Below are 20,914 nucleotides of genomic sequence, written 5' to 3'. Positions count from 1 at the left end.
CTCAGGAAGGACTAGTAAGCTATGCAGGGCGTACAGGTGAGCCATCTCCCAGGAAAACATGAAAACTACCCTGAAATAAGACAGCTTGATTAGTAGTGTCCCACCTCAACACCTGGAGGAGAGCAAGTCCCCAGCGATCCTTAGAAGGTACCACTGAATATCTTTACTTAAATTCCATGCAAATGCTCGCTGGGTCAAGGCCTACGTCCCTCCTAGACAAGAGAGGTTAAGAAGAAGCTACAGTAGGCTGGGCGCAGTGGCTCACGTCTGTAATCCCAGCACTTTGGGAGGCAAAGGCAGGCGAATCACAAGGTCAAGAGTTCAAGACCAGCCTGGCCAAAATGGTGAAACCCTGTCTCTACTAAAAATACAAAAAATTAGTTGGGCATAGTGGCGGGCACCTGCAATCCCAGCTACTTAGGAGGCTGAGACAGGAGAATCGCTTGAACCCAGGAGGTGGAGGTTGCAGTGAGCTGGAGATTGCACCACTGCACTCCAGCCTGGGCAACAGAGCGAGACTCCGTCTAAAAAAAAAAAAAAGCCACAGTACACAGAGCTCCTGCTGTTTTAAAGTGCACATGTTATAAAGTACACAAAGTACAAGTGTGTAATACATACTGTTAAAGTCAATGTTTAATTTGTGACACAATTATAGAAAGTCAAATATTGACTGGGTATTTGATAATATAAACAAAATACTGTTAATGATATTAGAGTTTTATTTTGAATAAAAGAATATGTTTTAGAAATACATAGTGAAATATGGATAGATGATGTGACATTCGGGATTTGCTTCAAAATTACCTAGATCAGGGTGCGGCGGATAGGTTGGGGGTTACAGATCGGGAGTTAGCAAATTTTTTCTATAAAGCGCTACACAAAGTAATTATTTTAGGTTTTGCAAGCCATAGAGTCTGCTGCAATTACTCAACTCTGCCAATGAAGTACAAAAACAGCCAAAAACAATAAGTCAACAAATATGTGTGGCTGTGTTCCAATAAAACCTTATTTACAAAAACAGTCAGAGGGCCGGATTTTGTCCACAGGCCATCATAGTGTGCCGACTAGTTTGTACAGATGAAACAAAACCCGCCATGAGTTGATAATTTTTGAAGCTAAATGTTGAGTATGTGGGGGTTTGTAACATTATTCTCTCTATATCTATTTGAAATTTTCCATAATAATAGGAACATTTTCATAATTTTCATAACAAAACACTTAACCTGTTTTTTTGTTGTTTTTTTTTTCTAATTTGAGAAGTCCATGTTTAACTTCGGTAACTTCATTTGACTTCAAGTCAAAGTGGAAAACAGAGTGAGCACTGACGATGACAGGTTATGAGTTTCATCCTCCAGGAGGTACGGAAAAAAGGAAAACTCAAGCATTCTACTGGAAAACTGGAGCTAAAAGCAGCCCATCCATGGAGAATTATGGGACCAGAAGATGAAGTGGGATGTGTGTGGCACACGCCTGACAGCTGAACCAAACAGGGCACATGGGCTCTCCTGAGAGTCCCTACTTCCGACAGCCTTTCCCTCCACAAACTCAGGGCAGGGGAAGTGTGCATATTTTATACAGGAGCCCTTCATGGCTACTTTACTGGGAGGTGATTCTTTCTTGGAGCAGAATACATCCCCTTTTGAAAGCTCTCGGGACCAGGAGACACATGTGGAAAGAACTTTCTGTCCCTGGCAGACAGGGAACCAAACCCCTTCTCCTTGAACTTGGACAGTCTTCCCTCTCTTGGAAGCCTCTCTCATCCTTTGGTTTTGGATAACTTGGCGGCATTCTCACGAAGCCCTGCCGAATAAGCAGCACTCTGCCTTTAGGGACAGGCTGGGCATAGGGTACGGCGGAACGCATCAACGCTCTAAATCTTGGCCTCCCATGCGCCTTTTGTTTCCCAGAGATCTTCTAATAATTCTAATATGTCCTAAGACATGGGAGCAATATTAAGGTAAGTGGATAGGAAAAGCAATCAAGTGACCCGGAATAAACGTCACTGTGCTATGCTACCTCTGCAGAAAGGGACCGTTTCAAGAAGCCATTGGGTGACTCATGGTGTCAGTTCCAGAGTCTCAGGTCTTCTCAGTTGATGACTTACCCTGGAGGAAGGGGCCGCTCCCAGGTGGTGGTCTTGGTATTGTGGTCAACATAATAGACACGTCCGTTGGGCAGCTCTCGCTGTTCCCATCTGAAAAATAAAGTCAAGGGTAGCATGAGACACACAGTGGAAAGGCATAGGCCCCTGTTAGAAAGGAAGACCTTCATCACTCATGTGGCTAATTTACAGGAAGCATCAAAGATGACATGCGAGGCCGACCCAATGGCGAAGCCAGTTCCTGCTGTGGCTGAGGGTGCCAGCCAGGAGTGCTTCTTGAAGAAACTATAATAGCTCCCCTGTATGGAATCAATGGACCAGGATCCACTATAGATCACTCTAAATTTCCCTAAGTGACTGACAGGAATATATATTCCATGGATTTTTTTTTAAAAATTCAGCATTTCTCCACCATTTCACAAAGGTCCCTTTAGGAACATGATGAAAGCTGAGGACCCTTTCCCTTCAAAATGCACTTAGGACAAAAATTTGTATTGCAATTTCTGGGTTTCATAGACCCCTCCAAAAGATCATCTATAGGCCCTCCAGGCTTTTTCGTCTACCCAACCTGTTAAAGTCACAGATTCTTTATTATTATTTATTTTTTAATGAGACAGGGTCTCACTCTGTTGCCCAGGCTGAAGTGCAGTGACACAATCTCAGCTCACTGCAGCCTCCACCTCCCAGGCTCAAGCAATCCTCCCACCTCAACCTCCCGAGTAGCTGGGACTACAGGCACACATTACGATGCCCAGCTATTTTTGTTTTTTAATTTTTGGTAGAGACAGGTTTCACCATGTTGCCCACGCTGGCCTGGAACCCCTGAGCTCAAGCGATCCACCCACCTTGGCCTGCCAAAGTGCTGGGATTACAGGAGTGAGCCACCGCACCCGGCTTAAAGTCACAGGTTCTATGACTACCCCTCTCCTCCGAGCATCATATATATTCATGCTCACATTTATTTTTGTAATATAAGATTCATTTACAGAGTATCTTAAACGAGATCTGGGTGAATACAGAAACACAACATATTGTTATTTTATACTGCTCTACCTATGAAGTCAAATCTGTTTGTAAGCTAATATAAGATCAAGGTGCTGAGGGTGGCTTATGTGCACTACTGAAAGAATGCCAAGGTAGCAGGTGATTCAGAGATAATACACAAGCCCGATCAGTACAAAATACAGCCAAGGACCACTTATCCCCACACTCCTGTTATTTGCATGCAGTCTGACAATAACTCTACTTACCCAGAATATAGTAACCTATATATAAAGGATGCAAAAATGTATTTATATAATGCTTACCACTTTCTCAAGGACATTAATGGTGCTGTGGGCCTTTATGTTTTACACTGAATTTATTTACTTCTACTTTTGGGTACTGTCTAGGAGAAGTTGACCTTTTCTGGGAAGCTACTACAGTCAGTTCTGCGGTAATGCTTGCTTTGAAAATGCAAATTTGTTCCAATGCTATTGATATAGAAGCGGACGATGTGAGCATAATGGGAATTCTATTTGCTTATGCATGATTTTGTCTGTGAGAAACACTAGATGAACACAGAAGACTTCCCCCAGCTAAACCTAGTTACACAAGAATGCACAAAACCCACAGGCAGCTAGCAGCCTCCTCAGTTTACAATGTATTAATAGGCTACACCATCAACATCTGGAGTTACAACTCCCATCTGATTTCAGATAGCCCTCCATGCACCCGTTCACAGTAATACTCACAAGCTCCAACTTCTGACACCTGCTTCCACAAGCAAACTTCAGGTCTTCTCAAGAGAAAATGCCATATTTACTGTAGTGTTATCTATTTCGTAATCATTTAACATGTGTAAAACTGCTATCATTATTAGGTTCCTTTTTAATGTGTCATTGACAAATATTTTTAGTATTACGTTCCTACTCACTTTTCCCCACAAGCCCTGTGGTTTTTATCCTTTTAACATATTTTTCTTTTTATTTTTTTAAAGACAGAGTCTTGCTCTGTTGCCCAAGCTGGAGTGTGGTGGTGTGATCATAGCTCACTACAGCCTCTGATTCTTGGGTTCAAGTGATACCCCTGCCTCAGCCTCCCAAGTAGCTAGGAAAACAAGTGCATGCCACGAGGCCCAGCTAATCTTTTTATTTTGTAGAGACAGGGTCTTGCTTTGCCCAGGCTGGTCTTGAACTCTTGGGCTCAAATAATCCTCCCACTTCAGCCTCTCAAAGTGCTGGAATCACAAACCAACGTGCCTACCCTCTATGGTTTTTAACTGCATAATTTTGCATCACGTGCTGACTTTTAGGAGCACATATGTTATAGCAGAGCTAACTGTATATGAAAAAAAAAGTCCTAACTTCTACTATTAAGCCTGATGTATCTATACTGATAGATATTACCTGTACTCACTGCCATTTCTTATTTAAACTGGGATGTCTGGTTAGTGGACTGCATTGATCAGCCCCTCAGAAGCTAGTCCAGAAACAGATACGTAAGGCCGGGTGCGGTGGCTGACACCTGTAATCCCAGCACTGTGGGAGGCCAAGGCGGGCAGATCACAAGGTCAGGAGATCTAGATCATCCTGGCTAACACGGTAAAACCCTGTCTCTACTAAAAATATAAAAAAATAGCTGGGCATGGTGGCAGGCACCTGTAGTCCCAGCTACTTGGGAGGCTGAGGCAGGAGAATGGCGTGAACCCGGAAGGCGGAGCTTGCAGTGAGCTAAGATCGCACCACTGCACTCCAGTCTGGGCGACAGAGCAAGACTCCGTCTCAAAAAAAAAAAAAAGAAAGAAAAGAAAAGGAAAGAAAAAGAAACAGATACATAAGGTTTTCAAGGTAAGAAAGAAGCAGAGGAGGCACCATTACCCACTGAGAATCTACCACGAGCTACAGGCTAACACCATGTATGCAATCCTTGCCTTCATCCTTTAAGGTGGAATCACCATCACCACTGAGGAAACTGAGGCTCAGAGAAACTATGTAACTCTTCAATGGGATTCAAACTCAGCTCTGCCCCCCAAGCCCATGAGTTTCACCATGCTTTGCTGAAAGGAAGAATGGGAAGAAAAGGAAGATGAACTGAAATTTATAAGGACTCTACTACATGGCCATGTGCCAGGTGGCTTCCCAATCCTGATCTCAAAGTGAGCAGCCTTCCCTAGCACTGGCATTGAGGTAGGATCAAGATGACTAGGGAGGAATTATACAGGTTGAGTAGCCCCTTCTCTAGATGCTTGGGACCAGAAGTGTTTCAGATTTTGGATTTTTTGTTTTCAGATTTTAGAATATCTGCAGAATGCATACCAGCTGAACATCCCTAATCTGAAAACCTGAAATCCTAAATTCTCCAGTATTTCCTTTAAGCATCATGTCAGAACTCAAAAAGTTCTGGATTTGGGGGCATTTCAGAACAGGAACGCTCAACCTGTAATGGGTCCACAGACATTTCTAGGCTCCATTTTAATCACAATCTTCTGCTCAGATGTGATCTCCTGGAGGAAGGTACACATTTTGCACCACTAGGAGGGCTGGCCCCAAGAACAGTGAGATCTGGAGGTTCTACACACCCCCCAAAGCAGACAACTCTTGGTTGAGGACCAGAGTGCTACTATTTAAAGACAAACATTAGACAAAATAAATTTAACCAAGTTTATTTAAGAATGATCCAGGAACTGGGCAGCACTCAGAACCAGGAGAGGCTCAGAGAGCGCTGCCAAGCAGTGTGAGCGGCAAGTCTTTAGAGGCTGAACACGGAAGCAAGGTAGAGAAATCATCTAAACAGCTACAGCTGGGTGTCTGCCTTATTTGGGCGTGATCTGATCAGCTGCCTGCCTGTGACTGGCTGGAACCCAGCTATTTGTTACAAAAAACATATACTCCTAATTTGGGTTTTGGTTGGTTTACGTACTAAGTTAGGTTGTAGTTTGCTATGTAAGAACTGGAAGTATGGAGACAGCTTCAGGCTAACGGCCTCTTGCTTACTTATTTAACATGACAAACACCATTAAATAGCATGTAGGGATGTTTTCTCTCCCGGGCATTCTTGCTCAAGGCTCTGACTGATGAGACTCCTGGGGATTTGACCCAGATGCCCTGGTTCCTCCCACTGCAAAAGGGAGATCTTCATATTTCATTTAGTATTTTACCAAAAGGGCAGGATCTGGCAAAAGTGGCCAGATGAAAATGCACACTAGAGCCAGGTACAGTGGCTCATGCCTACAGTACCAGAACTTTGGGAGGCTAAGGCAGGAGGATCACTTGAAACCAGGAGTTTGAGGCCAGCTTGGGCAACATAGCAAGATCCCATCTCTATAACAAAAAAATTTTTAAATAGTCAGATGTGCTGGCACATACCTGTAATCGTACCTACTCAGGAGACTGAGGCAGGAGGATCACTTGTGCCCAGGAGTTGGAGGCTGCAGTGAGCCGTGATCACACCTCTGCACTCCAGCCTAGGCAACAGACCCCAACTCAAAAAAAAAAAAAAAAAAAGAAAATGCGCACTGGGTATAGTTAAAGATCTTCTCCCTCTGAATGCCCTTCTGATTTAAAAGCAAAGGAGTAACAATATTGCCAGCTCAAGAGGCTGGTGTTTCGTCTGTGGGGATTTGGCAGGGCCTTCTAGCACAGAAGACAGCCGACATACTGTAGCTTCACAGCAATTCTCCAAATACCTTCTGTCTGCTTGGTAACAGAGGAGCAAATCTGATACCCTCTTTATTCATCTGAATTTGGAAATGAAGAAAGTCCTGAGAAAGATATTTGGCTTAAGGATAAGTATTAAAAAATGAAAGCACTGAGCGCCAATGGCAGCAAGCCTCTCTTTTATAACATCTGCTCCTAATGCAATTTAAGTAGCTGAGAACTCTCCAGCACTCCCGAAGAATTTAGCTGCATCCTTCCCTTCCTTGAAAACAGTTCTTTGGGTAGTTTTGTGGCACAAAAGCCCTAATACTAGTACGCTCATTTTTCAGTCACTATTTGGAAAACTCTAATATTTGGGTGGGCTGCCCCTTTTATAAAGACAAAATATCTGTTGTAGCAATTGGAGCTTAAAAACAAAACTTAAACACATTTTTCTTTTTTTTTTCTTTTTCTTTTTTTTTTTTTTTTTGAGACGGATTCTTGCTCTGTCGCCAGGCTGGAGGGCAGTGGCGCAATCTCGGCTCACTGCAACCTCCACCTCCTGGGTTCAAGCGATTCCCCTGCCTCAGCCTCCTGAGTAGCTGGGACTACAGGTATGCGCCACCACACCTGGCTAATTTTTTTGTATTTTAGTAGAGATGGGGTTTCATCATGTTGGCCAGGACGGTCTCAATCTTCTGACCTTGTGATCCACCCTCCTCGGCCTCCCAAAGTGCTGGGATTGCAGGTGTGAGCCACTGCGCCCGGCCATTTTTCTTTTATTCCAAAAATTCTTTCAACTTTCATCTTATCAGCAGTCTCCACTTTTGACATCTTTTATGTTCATTTGAGACAAGCAGAGAAACACTGATTTTATTACACTTTGGCTAACGTTTTAATATGAAGGTAGGCTAATGCTTCAAATTCCATGAAATAAATGTCTGTAATTGACACAGTGGTATTCCCACACACTGCCAGAAATGAAATCAGTGCTGAGTCCTCTTCCCTTATATTCAACAGTTTCAGCAGGTCTTCAGAGGACACAGGCCCAGATAAGGCCCACCCTTCCATCTTTGATCACGGCTGATGCTGGAAATGAAAGTCTCTCTTTCAGGGACTATTATTGTCCTGCAAAGCTCAATGTCCCTCTATGAACCCCCTCAACTGGCTTAGCGAGAAGAATAGTTGCCAGAGGAACAAGACCTTTCTTCCATCACCTTTTTTGATATCATTTTTTCCTTTTGCAGTTGGACCCCTGCTCAGATTAAATGTCCCTGCGGGTCGTCCCTGATCCATGACCTGGCCTGCCTCCCTTTCTCACAGAACCTCACTCCTCCCTCACCTGCATGGCTATTCATAATTCACACAAATCTCTCCCCTTCATTCAGGCAGCACAGTCGGTGGATTCTATCACCAACCAGACGAGCCTCCTGATTCCCGTTCCTCCTCAGTGGCCGCTGACTCACATAGATGGAGCCTCCGACTGTCTTGGTTTGGTCCCCCCCATGCCAAGAAAGTGACACTGGTATCAATTTTTCATCAGCGCATCCCTGTCAGAGGTTATATTTCTGTCACTTATAAGCAACTCCTTCACACTGAGATTAAAAGGCTTTTCAATCAAACTACCCATGGGTCTCAACACTGCATCTTGGTCACATGGGTCATCTCCTGTCCCCCTCGATAGCTTCCGTTGATGCTCTCAGGAACAGTGTTCAAAGCACCAAGCTTGTTTTCAGTCCCTACCCAACACATTGCTCCTTGGCCTTCAATGAGTAACATTTGGTTGGATCATGGACTACACGAGGTCTTTGTACTTCAAAGTACTTTAAAAGCAGTCTGCGTCTGACTGCAATTAATCTTAGGTACTTTTTCTTTTCCCTAAATTACCTTTGCACTGATGGATTGTAGCTGCCCTTGGTTCAGTTGTATATGAACCATGTTCCAATCCTACGTCCCAATCCACTCACAATTGCCATCTTCACAGGTTAAAGGCTAAGCATCTCCATCTCATTATTAGAATAACATCAGCATCTCTCTCATGTTATCAGACAGGAAATCATCTGGTCTCCTGAACCATGTTTTCTTGTCAAAGGTTTCCCAAAGGTCTTCAGGAAATTAATGCTCAATTACCCGTTGTTACAGTGTGTGTTCAACCATTCTGATCACCATATTTCTTGGTCAGATTCACCTGTTTGAACCAAATCAACATTTCACCAAGAATAGGATTAAGCTAAAAGGGATTAAAGCTGGGCAAAGAGTTCAAGTGAATATTAGATAAATTCTCTATTTATATATTTATTTATTTAGAGACGAAGTCTCGGTCTGTCACCCAGGCTGGAGTGCAGTGGTGCAATCTCAACTCACTGTAACCTCCATCTCCCAAGTTCAAGTGATTCTCCTGCCTCAGCCTCCCGAGTAGCTGGGATTACAGGGACTCGCCACCATGCCTGGCTAATAGAAATTCTTTTCAAGTGGCCCTTATAAATTGATATACCAAAATGGTCAAAATTTCAGTCTTGGTAAGAGCATTATCAGCTTGTATTATTCATTAATTTGCTTACTTTTCATTGACACAAGCACTGGGCATTATTAGTAAAGCTAACTCAATCAAAATCCACTCTCTCCATTAGAAAATAAGACCATGTGAAACCCCGTCTCTACTCAAAATACAAAAAAATTAGCCGGGCGTGGTGGTACATGCCTGTAGTCCCAGCTACTCGGGAGGCTGAAGCAGGAGAATGGCATGAACCCGGGAGGCAGAGCTTGCAATGAGCTGAGATCGCGCCACTGCACCCCAGACTGGGCGACAGAGCAAGACTCCATCTCAAAGAAAAGGAAATAAGACCACACCTGAACCCTTTCACATCCTAAAGAAAAGATGTCTTGCTGGTTACTTAGACAAAAATTAAACTTAAGAAGAATACACTGGAAGTACTCAAGTATTCTTAAGGCTGCCTCTTCAGAAGTTCAATGCCCCACAGGCAAAAGCTACATAAAATCACATTTTTGTATTCTATGCTCCTATAATAAATGTTTCTGAGCCAAGTCCTATTCTTCCTCCAAGCTTTGGCCACTTCCGGGGAGAACCATAAGATTTATTTCTTCTGTAGGGATGTTTTCAGGCTGTTTTATGAGTCAGCAATCTGTCTGCAGTGGAACATAATTCCTGTGCACTGTGTTTAGTGCTTCAGTAGGTCCTTTGTAAACTGGGTAGGAAATGTGTTAAACTCAGTCCTTCCCCGAAGGACCCTTCCTGAAATAAGGAACTAGCCTTTAAATCTAAGCACACTAACCTTTTAATAACTCAACAACCAGCACTTTATGCCTCCAAACACAGGATGGCATGGGAGCAGCTACCAAAGCTCCTGAATTAAGTCTTTCTTCTTATCTTTTTTATCTTTACCAAAGCTCCTCAATAGAGGTTGGCAACACTAGCCAGGCACGGTGACTCACGCCTGTAATTCCAGCACTTTGGGAGGCCAAGGCGGGCAGATCACCTGAGGTCAAGAGTTCGAGACCACCCTGGCCAACATGGTGAAACCCCGTCTCTACTAAACATACAAAAAATTAGGCAGACATGGTGGCACACACCTGTAGTCCCAGCTACTCAGGAGGCTGAGGCAGGAGAATCGCTTGAGTCCAGGAGGCGGAGGATGCAGTGAGCTGAGATCACACCACTGCACTCCAGCCTGGGTGACAGAGCAAGACTCTGTCTCAAAGAAAAAAAAAAGTTGGCAACATTAAAATATATGCATCTATAAAAAATTCTTTTAATTATCTTTTTTAAAAATAGAGACAGAGTCTCGCCATATTACCCAGGGTGGTTTTGAACTCTTGGGCTCAAGCAATCTTCCTGCTTCGGCCTCCCAAAAGTGCTGGGATTATAGGCGTGAGCCACTGCACCCAGCCTCTAAAAAATTCTTTTTAACATTTTTGCAGATAAAAGGTTGGCAGTATAGGGATAGTTACTATCAAGAATGATCAATGGGAGCAAAAATGGGTACAGTCTTTCCAAAGGGCAATTTGGCCAAAAAACCTTTATTATGTGAATACCGTTTAATTATTTTTCTTGTGAATGGCCCTTAACTCAGCTACTTTACTTCTAGGACATATCCCAAAGAAATAATTAGGTGTCAAAAATTTAGCTATAAGTGCATCTGTTACGTCATATTACAGCAGTTACAGAAAAACTGGAAGCAACCTAAACACCCCCAAATGGAGAGTTAATCAAATAAATCATGTTATTCCTATAATGGGTATTCATTCCTTAAAAATAACATTGTAGATAAATATTGACTTGTTCAGGTACTTACAATATATTGGGTAGAAAAGGCAAGTTTAAAGTAATATGCCTAAGACAATCAAAATTTTGTTTAGAAATTATATATTGTTTTTCATCAAATCTAAAATGCCATTGATTGTAAGATTATTAAACATAACACTAAGAAAAAAAAACTGCCAATTAAATTATGACACCCCAGTGCCTATAAATCACAACTTGATTTTTTTTTTTTTTTGAGACGGAGTCTCACTCTGTCACCCAGGCTGGAGTGCAGTGGTACAATCTTGGCTCTGCAACCTCCGCCTCCCAGGTTCAAGCAATTCCCTGCCTCAGCCTCCCAAGTAGCTGAGATTACAGGCATGCACCAACACACCTGGCTAATTTTTGTATTTTTTTAGTAGAGACAGGGTTTCACCATCTTGGCTAGGCTGGTCTTGAACTCCTGACCCCAGGTGATCCACCTGCCTCGGCCTCCCAAAGTGCTGGGATTATAGGCATGAGCCATTGCGCCCGGCCCACATCTTGATTTTTTAAACAAGTTAAAATGTGAAATAACATGCATATCAGAATAAATAAAATGTGGAATGTGTATAAAATTTGTGTTGTTGTTGTTGTTGCTGAGATGGGTATCTCACTATGCTGTCCAGGCTGGTCTTGAACTCCTGGGCTCAAGCAATCTGCCTGCCTAAGCCTCCCAAAGTGCTAAAGTTACAGGCATGAACCACCAAGTGTGGCCTGTAACATTTTTATGTAACTTAGGAGTAGGGAAGAATTTTAGACAAAACACAAAAGACACATGAAAAAGATTACAGATTTGGCTATTTAAAATTATTAACTCTTGTACAATAAACGGCACCATAAGCAAATTGAAAAGACAAGCCACAGACTGGGAGCAAATATTTGCAATGCGTATAATTGAGAAGCAATTTGTACCTAGCATTATTAAGAATCCCGCAGATTGGCTGGGTGTGGTGGCTCATGCCTGTAATCCCAGCACTTTGGGAGGCCGAGGCAGGTGGATCACCTGAGGTCAGGAGTTCAAGACCAGCCTGACCAACATGGTGAATTCCCGTCTCTACTAAATACAGAAAAAGTATCTGGGAGTGGTGGCACATGCCTGTAATCCCAGCTACTCAGGAGGCTGAGGCAAGAGAACTGCTTGAACCTGGGAGGCAGAGGTTGCAGTGAGCCAAGATTGCGCCATTGCACTCCAGCATAGGCAACAAGAGTGAAACTCCATCTCAAAAAAAACAAAAACAACAACAAAAAAGAATCCTGCAGATTAAAAATAAATATATATAAAGACAAATAAAAAAATGGACAAAAATAAATAGGCAATTTATAAAAGAAGAAACCAAAGAACCTAATAAAGACATGTAAAAAGAGGTTCAATCTCAATAGTAATCAGGGAACTTCAAACTGAATCCTCAAAGAGGTACCATTCATGCCCATTAGACTGGCCCACATGAAACGAATCTGACAACACTAAGTTTTAGCAGGAATGCTTATGCATGCTCACAGGAGTATGAATTGGTTAGGTGACTCAGGCAATTTGATAATACCTACTAAAGTTGAAGATCTTCATTTCCTATAATGCAGAAATTCCAGTTGCTGTACAAACCTTTAAGAAATAACTGGCTGGGAGTGGTGGCTCACACCTGTAATCCCAGCACTTTGGGAGGCCGAGGTGGGCAGATCACCTGAGGTTGGGAATTTGAGACCACCCTGGCTAACATGGCGAAACCCTGTCTCTACTAAAAAAACAAAAACTAGCCAAACATGGTGGCAGATGCCTGTAATCCCAGCTACTTGGGAGGCTGAGGCAGGAGAATCACTTGAACTCAGGAGGCAGAGGTTGCAGTGAGCCGAGATTGTGCCACTGCACACTCCAGCCTGGGCAACAGAGCAAGACTCTGTCTCAAAAAAAAAAAAAGAAAGAAAGAAAAGAAAAAGAAAAAAACCACGTACACAAAAAGGCATGCACAGGAAAACTTTACTGCAGCCATTGTTTCATTGTGTTTTTTTTTGTTTTGTTTTGTTTTGTTGTTTTGAGATGGAGTCTCACTCTGTCGCCCAGGCTAGAGTGCAATGGTACGATCTCGGCTCACTGTAACCTCCGCCTCCCTGGTTCAAGCCATTCTTCTGCCTCAGCCTCCCGAGTAGCTGCGACTACAGGCATGCACCACCACACCCGGCTAATTTTTGTATTTTTAGTAGAGATGGGGTTTCACCACATTGGCCAGGCTGGTCTCGAACTCCTGACGTTGTGATCCGCCCACCTCGGCCTCCCAAAGTGCTGGGATTACAGGCGTGAGCCACTGCGCCTGGCCTACTGCAGCCATTCTTTATAGCTGTCAAGAAACAAGTAAATGGATAAATTTTTATCTGTTCATGTAACAGAATACCGTATAGCAGTTTAAATGCATGTCCCAAGTTCCATGTATCACTGTATACAGGGAATGAGATCAGAGAGTTCATGGAACCTTCAGCTGTACTGGTAACATCTTATACATCAAGGGGTTAAAAAGAGGTGGTTAAAAAAAGACCTCCTCAGGTGCTGGGCACAGTGACTCACACCTGTAACCCCAGCACTTTGGGAAGTTTAGGGGAGCAGATTGCTTGAGCCCAGGAAAGACCAGCCTGAGCAACACGGCAAAACCCCATCTCTACAAAAAATATAAAAATTAGCCTGGCATGGTAGGATGTGCCTGTGGTCTCAGGTACTCGAGAGGCTGAAGCGAGAGGATCACCTGAGCCTGGGAGGTCAAGGCTGCAGTGAGCTGAGACCACACCACTGCACTCCAGCCTGGGTGACACAGATTCTGTCTCAAAAACAAAACACACAAACAAAAAAAAAGACGGGGGGAGACCTGTAGCAAATGCAGCACAGAGCCAAAGATGATGAGTCACAGGTATTTTTTACATTCTTCTCCATTTGTATCTGCATGCTTACAATATTTTACAATAAAAACGAATGGATTTTAAAAGCATATACTGGAAGATTATCAACTTTTGGTAGATGTGTGTTATACGTGTATCTGTATATGTGGTGCCAGCCAAATTGCTTAAGTTCTCCTCACTTGCAAGATGAGGATAAAAGTAGCTCTCTCACAGAGGGAAGACTGCATGAAATCATCCATGTAGGAAACTGGGCAGTCCCCAGCACCTTAGAAACACTTAGAATACACGGTAGCTGTAGTTAGTGTTTAAAAAAAAAAAAAAACACACAAGCTGCAGAAGAAATACCAATGGTCAGCTCTGGGGGGCTGTTTGTTAACTGTTGTTATTATGTACTGTTCTTCTCCCACCTCCTATTTTTTTCTAATTTTCCATCAATGGGCTTTTATAATAAGATCAGAAAGAAACTTTAAAAATTTTTAAGGGCCACTGAGAATGTGATATCATTTTCCCACTCATGTAACACATCACTCCCTCTCTTTGGAAGCCAAGTTGTATGCTGGGTACAGGGAACACAAAGACGGACACAATATTCTTTACTCTTGAGGAGCTCTCAAGAAATTGCAGTAAGGATGGGCACAGTGGTTCACACCTGTAACCCCAGCACTTTGGTAGGCCAAGATAGGAGGATCGCTTGAGCCTCCAGGAGTTCAAGACCAGCCTGGGTAACATAGCAAGACCTTGTCTCTACAAAAAGTACAAAAATTAGCTGAGCATGGTGGCGCATGGTAGTCCCAGCTACTTGGGAGGCTGAGGCAGGAGAACTGCTTGAGCTAAGGAAGTTGAGGCTGCAGTGAGCTATGATCACGCCACTATACTCCAGCCTGGGTGACAAAATGAGACCCTGTCTCCAAAAAAAGGAAAGAAAGTGCAGTAGAAATGAAAATGAATAATTATGCATGAATACATACACATAAGGTGAAAACATCTCATGGCCCAGCCTCCGACAACAGTAGAATCTTTGGAAATAAGAGTTTAAGTTCTGAGATGGTGATGAGGAAGCCAGAAACACACACTATTCCATGTGACCTAAGCATGTAACAATCCCTGCAGAGTCACAAACTAACCATACTAAGCAAAGAAACAAACTGGAGGAAAGACACAGACGCTCAGTGTAATCCTTTAATCTGATGCTACTCAAAGAATGGTCCACAGCCCAAACTGTTACTGTTCTGTGACCAGAAAAGTACTGAAGTTTCTAAGCACTTAGAAACTTTTTTTTCTTTTAACTGAGACAGGGTCTCACTCAGTCATCCAGGCTGAAGGGCAGTGACTTGAACACAGCTCACTACAGGCTCGACTTCCGGGACTTATGCGATCCTCCTGCCTCAGCCTCCAGAATAGCTAGGATCACAGGTGCACACAGCTGATGTTTTTGTTTGTATTTTTTGTAGAGACGAAGTCTTGCTATGTTGCCCAGGCTGGTCTCGAACTCCTGGACTCAACCAATCCTCCTGACTCGGCCTCCCAAAGTGCTAGATTACAGGCATGAGCCTGGCCCACTTTAGGAACTTTTGTACCGATCTGACATTGCTGTAATATCCACATATGTGCTCAATAGATTCGTCTCATTGAACAGAGTATAGAATAAAAGGATTCACAATAGACAGACTATTTTAAAATAAATTAAAACAAAACAACAACCAAAAAGGACTGTTTTCTCACAAATAGTTTTGAGAAGCTCAGTGTTAAAACTCCTTGGGTAAGACTCTTTGGCTAGTGCTGAAGTTGAGTTTGGAATGAAATTCAATGGCAGCGCCTGGTTTATAACTTAGCAGAGAAGTTCCAAATTCCAACATCTCTTAGAGTGTCCCCACAAACAAACATCCAAGAACTCTTACAAGGCTGTCGTCCTTGATAGTGTCTTAAGGGCCATCTCAAGAGAGTGCCTCTGGATATCCATAATTGGGCAGGGGGGTAGAGGAGATGGCAAATCCGAAAGATCCAGAAAACATCCCTCCTCAATTAATTCCACTCGGAGGCAGGAAACAGATGGGGCAGCCAATGGCTGCGGGAGAAAAAGCATGGTGTGAAATGGCAGAGCTGAGGTAAGTCGGCAGTCCAAACACAACGCCCTCCGTTATGTAAGAAACCACAGTGGCGAGCTGGCTGCCAGGGCAAAATAATGTGCCTCTGTGTGTGTGGGACCGAGGGAGCTGCAAAGACTGTAAGGGACACACTTGGAGTTTATCTAAGCCATGTACACACAGTTGGCTCATTGATAATAAGCATTGGGTCCCCAAAGTGGGCTGAGCGCTGAGAAAAAACAGATACAGGGCCTGCAGACCAAAGCAGCCTCGCTTCCCATTGCCCACGGCCTGAACGACTATCTCACTAGCCCCTTCAAACCTTCCTGGCACCCCTTCTTTCACAGACATTTGCAACCTGAAAACTTCATACCCTTCCAGTTGGCTTCTTTCACGCTAGTTAATTTAAAAGCTATGGAAAGCAGGAGAGTTTACAGATGGGGACAGAGAAAAGGGATGGGGAGTGCTGTATTTGGACATCTTCAGCCCAGGTTTCAGCAGCCTTCAGTTCTTAAAACGTGCAGACGTGTGTAACCACATATGGCCAAAGTCTCATCTGCTGCATATTTCAAAAAGACAATGCAGCCAGGTGCGGTGGCTCATGCCTGGAATCCCAGCACTTTGGGAGGCCAAGGCGGGAAGATCGCTTGAGCCCAGGAGTTTGAGATCCGCATGGGCAACAGAGTGAGACCCTCATCTCTACCAAAAAAAAAAAAAAATAGCCTGGGTATAGTGGCATGCGCCTGTAGTCCCAGCTACTCGGGAGGCCGAGGCAGGAGTATTACTTGAGCCTTGGAATTTGAGGCTGCCATAAGCCATGATCTTGCCACTGCACTCCAGCCTGGGTGACAGAGCGAGACTCCATCTCAGTTAAAAAAAAAAAAAAAATGCAGCAACCTGAAAAATACAGCCATGAGATCCCCAAGAGAACCTTGCTCCTGTCACTCAGTGAGGGAGATTGGATGAGTTGAGAAGATAAAGTTAGAAAGACAGAGTCCCCTGGAGGGCCCAGAAAGCAATCAAGCTTAGCTCAAATGCCTCAGTGAAGAGGAGCCGTGCTGCACAGTATCTGCCAGTGCAGGAAGAGCGATCCTTTATGAACAGAGAAGAGCATTCTGAGGGCTGGGTGCAGTGGCTCACTCCTGTAATCCCAGCATTTTGGGAGGCCGAGGCAGGTGGATCACTTGAGGTCAGGAGTTCGAGCACAGCCTGGCCAACATGGTGAAACCCTGGCTCTACTAAAAAATACAAAAAAATAGCTGGGCGTGGTGGCGCAAGCCTGTACTCCCAGCTACTTGGGAGGCTAAGGCAGGAGAATTGTTTGAACCTGGGAGACGGAGCCTGGACCAGCAGAGTGACATTCCATCTCAAAAAAAACAAAACAAAAACAAAAACAAACAAACAAAAAAAACAGCATTCTGAACTATGAGAGATGCATATTTGAACCCAAAGCCAGTCAAGCCAGTGAATGACAGCATTAGGCTCAACTTTCTTGCCCTTGGGAAGAAAATGCAATATTGCTGTCATAGCTGTTCTTTCTTTGAGGCATCAAAGAGGCAAAAAACATTCATCTAGGTGAAGGAAAGAAAAAAAAAGATGGCATTTAAAGCACTCATCCATTCATTGCAAACATGTCTTGGGGGCCTACTCTGTGCCAGGCTCCCGGCCACCTTGGTGTGCAGAGCCAAGAATAGCAGAGAGGCAGAAAACAAGCAATGACAGGTGTGAGAAGAGTGACAGAGGAAGGACACACTTTTTCTTGTCCACCAGGGATCCGGGAGGGAGTCCCAGAGGATTTACTGATTAAGTTGACACTTGAAGACGTATAGGAATTAATGGACAAGATGGCAAGGAAGGTTTCAGAAAGAGTGACCAGCATGGGGGAGGATCCTAAGTCCGGAGAGAGGGTGATGCATTTGTCAAATTAAAGTTAAGTTATCGTGGCTTAGGCAGAGATGTGGAGTGGATCCCACCGAAGGCTTGAAGGGTAGGTGGGGTCATATTACACAGGCCTTTTTAGGCCTTATTAAGGATTTGGGAATTTATCCCCAAAGACAATATGAAGCCACTGGAGCATTCTAAATGGTGAAAGGTCATGCTCAGAGTTTTATTTTTAAAAGTTAAAACAGGGCCGGGCGCAGTGGCTCATGCCTGTAATCCCAGCACTTTGGAAGGCCAAGGCAGGAGGATTGCTTGAGCCTAGGAGTTTGAGACCAGCCTTGGAAACATAGGGAGACCTTGTCTCTGTGAAAATAAACCAAATTAGCTGGGTGTGGTGGCAGGCACCTGTAGTCCCAGCTACTCAGGAGGCTGAGGTGGGAGGATCACTTGAGCCCGTGAGGCTGAGGCTGCAGTGAGCCAAGATTGCACAACTGCACTCCAGCTTGGGTGACAGAGTGAGACAATGTCTCAAAAAAAGAAAAGTTAAAATAGATTGGGAAAGGGTAAGAACAGTCACTCGAGTGACAGATCATGGTAATTTGGTCTGGAATATTGCAAAAGCATGTAGCCAAGTGGGCAGATTTGAGAGTTGTTTAAGAGAATCATTGTTTCAATGAGAACATATGGACACAGGGAGGGGAACATCACACACCGGGGCCTGTCGGGGTGGGTGGGGGGCTAGGGGAGGGATAGCATTAGGAGAAATACCTAATGTAGATGACAGGTTGATGGGTACAGCAAACCACCATGGCACGTGTATACCTATGTAACGAAACTGCACATTCTGCACATATACCCCAGAACTTAAAGTATAATTAAAAGAAAAATCATAAAATAAAATTTTAAATTAAAAAAAAAGAGAATCATTGTTTCATTTAACTATTTCCTGGAGTCCCACTATGTGCCAGGCTAGGTACATATGTGCTAGGTGCTGGGCATGCAGAGGCAAATAAGAAAGACACGATCCCTGCCGGTATGGCACCTAGAGTATGGTGGAGGAGATGGTCACTTAATAAATCGTATGCAAATTACACCTGTGATAAATGCAAAGCAGGATCAGTATGGGAAGCTGAGACAGCACAGTCTGGAGGCCCAGAGGCAGGGCTTGATGACTGAACGGATGTCAGGGTCAGGGGAAAGATGTATGACTTGAAGGTCACCTGGGCAAATGGTGGCAACATTCCCAGGAGGGGGACCAGGTTCTAGCCCGGATGGGATGGGTAAGATGATAAGTTCTGTTGGGTTGAGATAGCTACATGGAACTGTCCAGGCAGTGAGTCAGGAGAGAACTGGGCTCAAGAGGCAGATATGGACTTAGCATCAGATCCCAGAGGCAGCCAAGGGAATGGCTGAGTCGAGCCAGGGGGAGAACTGAGTGACCAGAGCACGCATCATGAAACAGTCTGGTAGCAAGAACCATTTCTTGTTTAGCACTGCATCTGCCATACCCAGCACCTGACCTGCTGTCTCTTAAATAGTAACAGATATTTTGTCTAATGAAAGAATCAACAGTGTAAAACCTCGAATACAGAACTTGGGCACTAGTAGATACTCAATTCAGCTGCTGCATTTATATATCCTCATAAAAGATAAAGGCATTCTGCAAACTCAAGAAGATGCAGTTCCTAAGAGATAGCACTCCAATCCCTTTGCCACAACACACCCTTTGTTGGCACTGGAATTAGAAATGACAGATTTCCTTCTCTCATTGGTCCCCTGACTCTGGAACACCAGGGGTAAATTAATAACCCGCCTTGCCTGGATCTCCTAAACTTTTAAGTAAACTGGGGTGGGGCTGGCAGGCCTATGAACTGGAAGGATCGCTGGCAGAAATAGTACTCTCTCTGGCTTCCATCAGCCAACCAAAAGCCTGCCGTGCTCCCTCTTAGACACTCAGCAGTGCTAGTCAGTCTCCAGGTAGGTGGCTGACGATCTCCAGGCCCTGAGTCAGCCCACAGAGCCCTCCTAGCCATCTTAGAGAAGAGCACGTGGAAGCCATCTGGGTTGGAAAATTGGGTCTCCGACACCCTTCTCTGGACCATCGTACATGTTCAAGTGGGGAGCAGCCTCCCCAGGCCCACACGTGGGCCTCATCACGTTCTAAATGCCCCAAGGAAAAGATGCTGTTTAGGCTCTACCTCAGAAACATGTTGCAGCCTCTGGCAGGATGAGGGAGGGGAATCGGCTTCCCTGGACTGCTCGATCTGCCAGACTTAGAATAAAGAGCGTTTTCAGAGCCTGGAGTTTTCCAGCTGCCTGGAAACAGGAAGTGCCCAATCCCCGAGAACAGTAACCCTCACACACGCCCTACATAAAGACATGTTGAGCCATTAGCCCTAATTGCCTGTGACTGACACAGGAGTGAGGCCGGCCTTCCAGGCATTCGCTCAGCGGAAAGAAAACAAACAGCTCACTGGGGACACAGGCGGCCATTTTCTCTCCTTTCTGCCAACATGATTCTGCTCTGTTCCCCCCAAATTATAACATACAGGCTTGAAATTACAAACCAAACAAAGGTCTTTCGAGTATTCCTTACCACATACAAAAGAGAAATATCTCTATAGGGAGTAGCTGGACACAAAGCAATTGATTAGTGAGCTTTTCACTTTAACCTTCACTAAAATCAAAAACCTCACAAAAAAACATCCCAGAGCTGCCTCTCAATCCTGCCAATTCTCTCCAGGTTTGAGGTACAAAGGTATGTGGAACAGGACTTTCTGAACAGACGGGAGTTAGGTAGCATGGTGCATGCTAGGAAAACAATACGTACGTAGTAAAGGTCACATGTGCCTTCCGATAAAAGATTTTTGTTTTGACAACTGGGTTTTTGAAAGTGGCTTAAGCCAGCCTGGGCAACATGGCAAAACCCTGTCTCTACAAAAAAAAAAAAAAAAAAAAAAAAAAAAAAAAAATTATCCAGGCGTGGTGGTGCACGCCTGTAGTCCCAGCTACTTGGGAAGCTGAGGTGGAAGAATCGCTTGAGCCCAGG

General features: G+C 44.1%; 1 protein-coding gene across 10 annotated transcripts in view; it reads right to left on the bottom strand.

The window, feature by feature from the left end:
• Nucleotides 1-20,914, bottom strand: part of WWP2 (WW domain containing E3 ubiquitin protein ligase 2) — a 180,092-nt gene that overhangs the window by 30,852 nt on the left and 128,326 nt on the right. For 9 of the 10 annotated variants that reach the window (XM_003814535.5, XM_003814536.5, XM_055100406.2 and 6 more), the window contains one exon: nucleotides 2,105-2,194. In XM_003814535.5, coding sequence (XP_003814583.1) covers nucleotides 2,105-2,194 — 90 coding nt within the window. Of the gene's footprint in view, nucleotides 1-509; nucleotides 2,195-20,914 lie in introns of all 10 variants that reach the window. The other variant, XR_010110280.1, reaches the window with a different exon arrangement.

The sequence above is a fragment of the Pan paniscus genome, chromosome 18 (assembly GCF_029289425.2).
Source record: "Pan paniscus chromosome 18, NHGRI_mPanPan1-v2.0_pri, whole genome shotgun sequence".
Lineage (NCBI taxonomy): Eukaryota > Metazoa > Chordata > Mammalia > Primates > Hominidae > Pan > Pan paniscus.
The sequence above is the reverse complement of the archived record's forward strand: the minus strand, read 5'-3'. Positions and strand labels throughout refer to the sequence as shown.